At 29.9% G+C, this 8,011-nt stretch overlaps 1 protein-coding gene across 2 annotated transcripts; it reads right to left on the reverse strand.

Moving 5' to 3' along the window:
* Nucleotides 1-1,666: 1,666 nt before the first annotated feature.
* LOC145184188 (methanethiol oxidase-like) lies at nt 1,667-7,142 on the reverse strand. 2 transcript variants are annotated; one of them, XM_090093481.1, is made up of 10 exons: nt 6,634-7,142; nt 5,306-5,376; nt 4,621-4,735; nt 4,058-4,178; nt 3,686-3,868; nt 3,365-3,546; nt 3,062-3,140; nt 2,819-2,940; nt 2,433-2,638; nt 1,667-2,161 (listed from the first exon to the last, which is right to left on the reverse strand). In XM_090093481.1, the coding sequence occupies exons 1-10, from the start codon at nt 6,790-6,792 to the stop codon at nt 1,999-2,001; spliced, it is 1,401 nt and encodes a 466-aa protein (XP_089949607.1). In that variant the 5' UTR covers nt 6,793-7,142; the 3' UTR covers nt 1,667-1,998. The 2 variants fall into 2 exon arrangements, with proteins under 2 accessions (XP_089949607.1, XP_089949608.1); XM_090093482.1 differs by lacking the exons at nt 5,306-5,376; nt 6,634-7,142 and adding an exon at nt 4,829-4,935.
* Between the last annotated feature and the right edge of the window lie 869 nt (nt 7,143-8,011).

An 8,011-nucleotide genomic window follows, 5' to 3' on the forward strand; every position in this document is an offset into this window, starting at 1 on the left:
GTGTTCTCATCTTTTTAATGATTCACCTTTACAATTATGTAAGTAAAGGAGACAGGAAAAAATGAATTTTAAAAACAACCTAAGCTAAACTAACATGTAAAGCATCAAATACCAATCCATAAGGAGTGAAATCCTTATGTATGCGATTCTTCTAAATCAAAATGGTTAGGAAAGATTTGAAGAAAAAGCGTATATCCTCAAAATTTACAAATTTCACAAAAGACTATCAGGAAGTTATGTTCCTCGGTAATTGTCAACTATGCGGCGGATTTAACGGTTATAGCTGTTTATCCGTGTAGTTTAAGGATGTATGGCAACATTTTCGTCTTGCAACATTTGCTTTCTTTATAGTTGGGTGTAATTAAATTTTCTCGCTGCGTCTCATTCATTGGTGTTATCATTATTGTTAAATGACTTTTTTATTTTTACTCAAGTTGTTGAAGTCATTTTTTTGTTTTTCTACACTCTTACTACCTTTCGTACTTCGATCAACTTACGATATTATAAACCTTATAAATTACGTTATTAAAAATTAAACCTCAATTACAAATGAAACTTTATAATAAACTTCCAACGTCTCTTCAACAGCTGGCGACTTTAATTTGGCGTTTTTCGTATTTTCTTGTGTGTCCAGTTAACCTCCGGTTCTCTCCTTTAAATAGTTTGTTTCATGAACTTAATTGCTATTTGGCTTTAGCTTGATTATATTTGGAGTTAAAATACAAGCTTTCCTTTGCCAAAGTAAACAGTTTCTTTCTTATTCCTTCGTTAGGGAAAGATTGCATTATTTCAGGACTTACTACTTAATTGAATTTTAGGTTTGTAATACTCAGGTTCATAAAACATGTTAACCCATGGTAGATGTTGAAGGTAGTTAAACCATGCGAGTCGTTTAGCATACTTGTCATTTGATGGTAGATGTTGTTGCTGAAAATCCGAAGAATCCTGGCAGTTTGTTGCCAGTCAAAAATAGTATTTTTTGTACTAGGAAAGCACAACCTGGAAGGTTCATTTTTCAACAGAACTTTCTAGAATATGTAGAATGAATGTATCAATGTACCATCAGCGTTTACTGTATCACACTAGATCACATGAACAATATTACTTAAATACATTATACCTTTTTTTCTGGTTAATTCAGTACAAATTGGTACCTTAAGTCAAATGTGAATATTGACAAAACTATTTGCAATTTCGAAATTCTTTGTAAACATAAATTTTAATTCATTTTTTACAATTATTTTAAAATTTTCAGTTGTTCTTAACATTTTTTCGTGTTTTTATTAAGAAAGATGCCGGCATAAGAACTTTTAATAAACTCAACATTTATAGCACGTCTGTGTTTAACAGTATTTTTGTTTCGAAGTAACTCAATATCAAAAAGAAGCCCTTTTAAGGAGCCCTTAAAAGGGGGGGGGGGGAGGGAAGGGGAGGGGGAAAGGGATGGGTTATTGTTCAGAAAATAAAACTTAAACAATTTTTAAAGGTTTCGTTAATAGTTAAAAAGGTTTAAAAGGTTTCGTTAATAATTTTGGCAATTTTACTCCGGTTTGAACATAGATCATTTTTATTTCAGTAAAGCGAGATTTTACAGTATTTTCTTTAATTCTTCAATTTGGTGTTAATAGTAATAGTAGAAATAGTAACAATAATCATAATACGAAGATTTAAATTGTTGTAAATATTTTTTAAAAACAATTTTACAAACGTTTTAAATAAAAAGAAGTTACTAATAAAGAACTGAATAAATTACAAAAAATTACATATAAATTACAAAATAAGTTACAAAAATGAGTACTTGAAAAACAAAACATATAAAAAGAAATATAAAAGATGAATACTAAACTTCATGTAAGTAAATATAAAAGCTTCACCAACGTTTTCTCACACAAATAAACAGCTACATCAACACTCACTTGCACATAAAGAATTCAAATTCCATAACAAATGAAATCAAAACATTAATATAGAAGAAAAAAACAACAACTACCGTTTGAATTATAACCAGATATCCGAAGAACAGTCGCCACCCGGATAGCGAATTTCATGAGCAAGAACAGGGCCATCAGGCTCTAATCCACAGTCAATAAAAAAGTTTTTATTCAATGATAACCCACCGTTTTCAATATCGATATCAACTTGCAGCACAAAACTTCCATTCCTAAAATTTGAGAAGTTGGCATTTTTTAAAGGAATTTTGGCTAAAAATATTATTGAAAACCTAGATGTGTTTAAAAAGCGTAAATTTTCTTGACGTTTAAGTAAAGCTACTTAAATATGAAGAAACTCACTTAACATTTCTAATTACTGGTTTTTCAATATTTTAAGAAAATCTGCCATCAAGACTATTTCTTGAGAAAACTACTCATTAAAGAAATTTGAAATAGTACTTTTTTTTCGGACATTTTAAAGTGAGAATCAATAAAGCATACTTAAACATATTAGGATAAAACTGCTTGTCCCATATGGAAATCAAGGAAGTAGAGACATATAAGCGCTTGCCATCCAAGCTAAGTTGAATCATCTGGGGACCACCTTCTACTCTCCTGCCATTCATAAAAAGTGGTTCTGGTTGTTTAAAATTTTCATCTAAAACTTTAACAGATGAATCCTTTGCTAATGTACCATTGATAAATATCTAAAATCAAACAGTTGCACAATAAAAGCAAAAGTTGCACAATAAAATTGAGCAAAAGTTGCACAATAGCAATTCTTTTAGAATTAAAATCCGAAATTAAGAAAAAATAATCTTTAAAAAAAGTGCAAATGCATTTTTTTGTGAAGATTTCCAACAAGTTTGATATGATATATAGCTTACTTGACCAACAAGTCTAGGATTTCTAGTATCAGTAATATCATATTGTCGAATATCTCCTTGAAGCCAATTGGAGAAATACAGATACTTGTCATCAAGGGAAATCAAGATATCGCTTATCAGAGCTTTAAAGAAAGAAGATACAAATAAACCACCATCTTTATCAACATCATAATATAAACACTTTTGACAATTTTATTCTATTTACATTTTATTAATAGATAAACAAGGAAAAAAAAAGCTCACAAGGTACTTCTGGTAATGCCCAACCCTCAACTTTAACTGATGGGACGTCTATTACTTTTTCTGCATCCCACTCATTTCTCTAGAAATTCATTTTAATAAAAATTAAATCCTTAAACTAAAACTTTATTTTAGTTCAAAATTTGGTTTCTTAATATCATTTGGTTTCTCATTATCTTGATTATGTTTGTAAACAATTGTCAACAGGTAAAAAGTAGTTTGAATTCAACAGGTATTTTTAAGATTTTTTTCTTAGAATTAAAAGTAAATTTATAAGCACTTTTAGTGTTTTAAAAAAACATTTACATTGTTAAGAAAGATTCTAAAAATGTTGCTGCTAAGTGCACATCCCACAAAACCTTCAGAGGAATCTGGATTGTGCAAAAAACGTAATTCTAGAGGAACTTGACCATCTGACCCTAAATCAATTGATTTGATATATTCATGCTCTTTCCACTTCCAAATGTGAAGAGAATGGCCATATTTCCCTAAAAAAATGATAGTAATGTAAATATCAAATATAAAGACCGTAAGTAGCCAATACATAAAAAATAACCAAGATATTTTTTCACAGAGGAGAAAACATTCTGAAGTTTCCCCTCGGAAAATTTAAAATCTAAGTAAAACCTTCAGCAACATGAGAAGGATTGAAGCCACTCATAAAACACTTTGGTGAACCCCATTCAGAGCTCACCATAACATTATGCCGAGGTTGGTACCAAAAATCATATCCAAATGGTACTTGATCACCCTCTTTTTCCCAGTTTCCAATAACCTCTAGTGTTTTACCATCAATTAAAGCAAAGCTCCCTTAAAAAATTCAGATAACCAGCTAATCAGCAAAAAAAATATTTCTAACTTTTAAAGAAGAAATTTGGTAACTATTTATAAATTACTTTTTGTATACAACTGCAGCAAAAAAAATAAACTCAAAAAAATTGCAGAAAATAGAGAAAAAACAATTTACTGAAAAATGTGACTTTGAAAGGATAACCATACCTTTAGGATTTCCTTCTTCATCTCCCATACCACTAATCATGATGTTACCATCTGCTAGACAATGTGTTGTATGTAAGTAACACAATTTTGCTTTCTCAAACATTTCTTTATTCTCAATCATCTAAGTATAAATTAGCAAAGTTTTTTAACTAAAATAAAAGCTGTTTACAGCAAAATTCAAGTTAAATGACATTTAACGTATAACAGAAAGACAAACTTCTTGGTCACAAATGATTTTAAATCATTCAGAATTTTTTATCTATCATGTCATTAGCAGTCATTAGAATAATTAACATTATCTTTTAGTATCTATTATCAATAATTGCTAAAGCAATATTTTAAAAAGCAAAAGCAAAAACAAGCATAAAATTGAAAAAATATTTCAGAAAACAAGAGAAATTTATGAACAAGAAAAAACAGATCCATTTCTAGAAATGTTAAAAGTAAACAAACCAGTAAGTAACTAACTTTATACAAATGTATGAATATAATTGTTAGGATAATTCAATTTATATAAACAACATGAGAAATTTCCTTATGAAACACTTGATAATAAAACTTACATGTTTTAGTTTAGGTGCTCTGGGATCAGCTGCTATATCAAATGCAAACACTCTTCCAGAATTCACAGAAGGCAAAATCAGCAAACTTCGTTTAGTTTTTGGGTCATTGTAACAGCTGTAGAAACAAAATTAAAAAAGAATTTAAAAAAAAGAAAAAAAAGAAACTACAATAACAATACAGATACTAAGTTATTTCTGAAATATTTACTTGCACATATAGCAGTGGTCATATGACATTTTATAATTGTAATTGTAATTGTAAAAACAATTGTAATTGTAATTAGTTGCCAGTTGATATCAGTAGAAGATCTAGCTAACAAAATTAAAATAAAATTAAAATATAACTTTTATATTTTTTTCAAATAAATTTACTTCACGCTTGATGATATCCTTTCAATTTTTTTAAAAATCAACTTAATATGGAGGTGTTTTATTTTTATCAAAACAAAGTAAAAAAAAATATCTGTAATATAATGGGGACATGCCTCCTTTCCTTAAGATTAAACTCTGATTGCAGCACTGCTAACAATTACTTTAAGTAAATAATGCAAGTTAATCAATTCATGCACTTTTGACACTTCAATATCAAATAATTAGTTCTGAAAAAACAATACAAAACAACAAATTTTTTGTTAAAAAAATCAAAGATATAAGAGCATGTTAATATCCTAACAAAATATCATACCTACTGCAAGCATTCCATCCACTATGGTGAAGTTCATCATGGCCTTCAGGAAGAAATGTTCTGTGAATAATCTGTTATAAATAATCATAATATAATAAAATATTTTCCAAACTATTTATATATTTCAATTCCATGTTAATAAATAATAGGTTTGAAAGAAAGTTTTTTTGCACTTTCATGAAACTGTTTAATTCATTACAACCCTCTGAATAAACACAATCAATCTACAATATAACCACCATTGATATCAATAGCCATTCTCTATTTATGTGGCAATGAATGGATCCCATCCTTATAGAAGCTGCCTGGCTATGTCTTGAAGAACTTACAAATGTTGGCTTTGAATTGGTAAACATCATCAAAGCTTTGAAAAGTGAAATTGCAGGGCACAGAAAAAGTGATAGTAGCTTGAACTGATGTCTAAGAATATATCAGGTGAGGCAAGATCTCCTGTCCCATTTCTATAAGCTTAAAACATGTCAATTCTGCTGAATGTGGCCATGCATTGTTGTGCAAAAAATAAATCTTTTGGTGTTGTGCCTGAGTTTGAATGACTTTTACCTGAGTCTTTTCAGTTTTTGACAAAAATAATCAGCTGTTATGGTGGTATTAGAAGAAAGAAGTTCAAAATACATGATGCTATATAAATTCGGCATTGGGCACTGGTTTTACTCACACTTCCGTGTAAACTCATTGAAGCTTTCATGTGTGGTTTACATAAGGTATTCAATTCTCACCATCAGTGATTAAATGATCTAACTAGCTGAAGCTAATTTTTTTGAAGAGCAAAAACGTGCAGATATCCAAGCACATGTCTTTTTCATGTTGTGTCAGAATATGGGGAACCGAATCACCAACTTTCTCAATAAATGAAGACAGTGCAGTGGTCTCTGTATATCCTCCACACTACAATGTTCTCACACATCAATGTAAGAATATTGGAGTGTGTATGTGTGTGTAGGGGGGGGGAGGGTATACAGGGGGTACTGAGTCCTTCACTAGTTTACGCACCACTTTAAAAACAACTTTAGTTGGACAACCAGACCTTAAATGATCCTTGAGTTAGAAGTACACATAAAATATATATAGGTGAAATCTTAACTAATATTATTATGAACATTTCAGTTTGGTTACTATGCAAAGCACAAAACTTGCATATAACATATTTACTGACAGTATTATATCACCAAAAAATATCAGACAAAATAACTGTGTAATTCACAACTGAAGGATTTTGATATTAGGTGGCAATCAGTTTGATTTAACTAAATAGTTAATAAGTGATGAAAAGAAAAAAAAAAGACTTTTAACAAAAAATATTTGAGTACCTTGCTATAAGTATTTGAACCAACTTCAACATCTGCTGTTGCTAAGTAGTTAGGTTTTCCCTTCTCTACTGCTACACATGGAAAATAAATCAGCTTTTCTTTTTCTCCTTTCATAGCGCTTAAAGGAGATGCATAGCCTGGCCCACAAATACACTCCATTTTATTAGACTATAAATTTATGTTAAACAAAATAAATTTACTAAAATAACTTAGGGGAAGATGTAGCTGAGAATCTCGATTTTGTTTATTTTATAGGATATGCCACTTCAAAAAATAAATAAAGTAAAATCAATCTTTTTATTCTCCAGAAATATAAAACAATAATGTGGTTTATGACAAGCTACCCTTGCCTACTCCAAGCTATTATAGAAAAACTGCACATTACGCTTGCTAAAAAAGGCATGCAATAAAGAGATGCTGCTTCTGGTGTGTGAAAAGATAGCTCAACACCATGGTTGAATTATGGTTGAAGAACAATTGTGACGACTTGTGTTTAATAATTTCACACTGAAACATACATATTTTACATAAATATTTACATATTTTACAATATTTACAATAAATACTTACATATTTTACATAAATATTAACAATAGTAACTGAGGATTTTTATGTAACGATGTTAGTACTGATTTCTATACGGTAAGAAAGTAGTAGTGGAGACTGTAAGTCAATATAATTGTCACTTTCTAGGTAAATAACAAAATTTAGATTATTCATTTAACTTGCAAACATTGTACAATGCAATTTTTTATCAAAAAGCTTCAAAAGTTGTTAAATTTTGGTTAGCTTGGATAAATCTTGAAGTCGGCATCAACTCCATTTTTTTTCTTGTTTGTTTTTGTTTTGTTTTGTTAGTTTGTTTGTTTTAAAGTGTATAGCAGTTTATCAAATTCAAATAAAAATTGAGACATTTTGTCAGATTTTTATTTATGTAATGTTCTGTGTTCATTTAACTTCCCGCGCAAATTTTTATTAAGTCTGATACAAATTGCTTGAATAGAAAAAAACGTCGAATAAGGTCTTTTGCCGAACAACAAGCCCGAACATTTTTTACTTATTGCCTTTTACTTTAAAAATTAGTGCTTCTTTGTTCTTACTCATAGTATTCATAAGACACACGGAAGACACATCCATCAAAACCAGAGATATTGGCTCTCATCTGGCGTTTTCAACAAATAGGTTCCGTCAAGGATCTTCCAAGGGCAGGAAGAGCACGCTCAGCTCGTTCAGAAGAAAAATTGAACGGAAAAGGTAGAGGTATGATAACGAGAAAGGGTCATCTATTTGAAGGCATTCTCAAAAATACCTCGAAGTATGTAGTACTTTGAAAAATGCACCTCATAGAAGCCACAGTACTGAATACAAAGTTCAAATC

This window comes from Hydra viridissima, unplaced genomic scaffold (assembly GCF_058129835.1).
Source record: "Hydra viridissima isolate aposymbiotic clone 2 unplaced genomic scaffold, HvirCarnegie_v1 scaffold_7, whole genome shotgun sequence".
Lineage (NCBI taxonomy): Eukaryota > Metazoa > Cnidaria > Hydrozoa > Anthoathecata > Hydridae > Hydra > Hydra viridissima.

What these genes read in the sequence shown, in the direction of transcription:
- LOC145184188 (XM_090093481.1), bottom strand. Translation starts at nt 6,792, where the DNA reads ATGGAGTGTATTTGTGGGCCAGGCTATGCATCTCCTTTAAGCGCTATG. An exon ending in TCCTTCTCATGTTGCTGAAG is followed by an intron (nt 3,547 to 3,685) that starts GTTTTACTTAGA and finishes TCATTTTTTTAG; the next exon opens with GGAAATATGGCCATTCTCTT. An exon ending in TTTTATCCTAATATGTTTAA is followed by an intron (nt 2,162 to 2,432) that starts GTATGCTTTATT and finishes CTCAAATTTTAG; the next exon opens with GAATGGAAGTTTTGTGCTGC.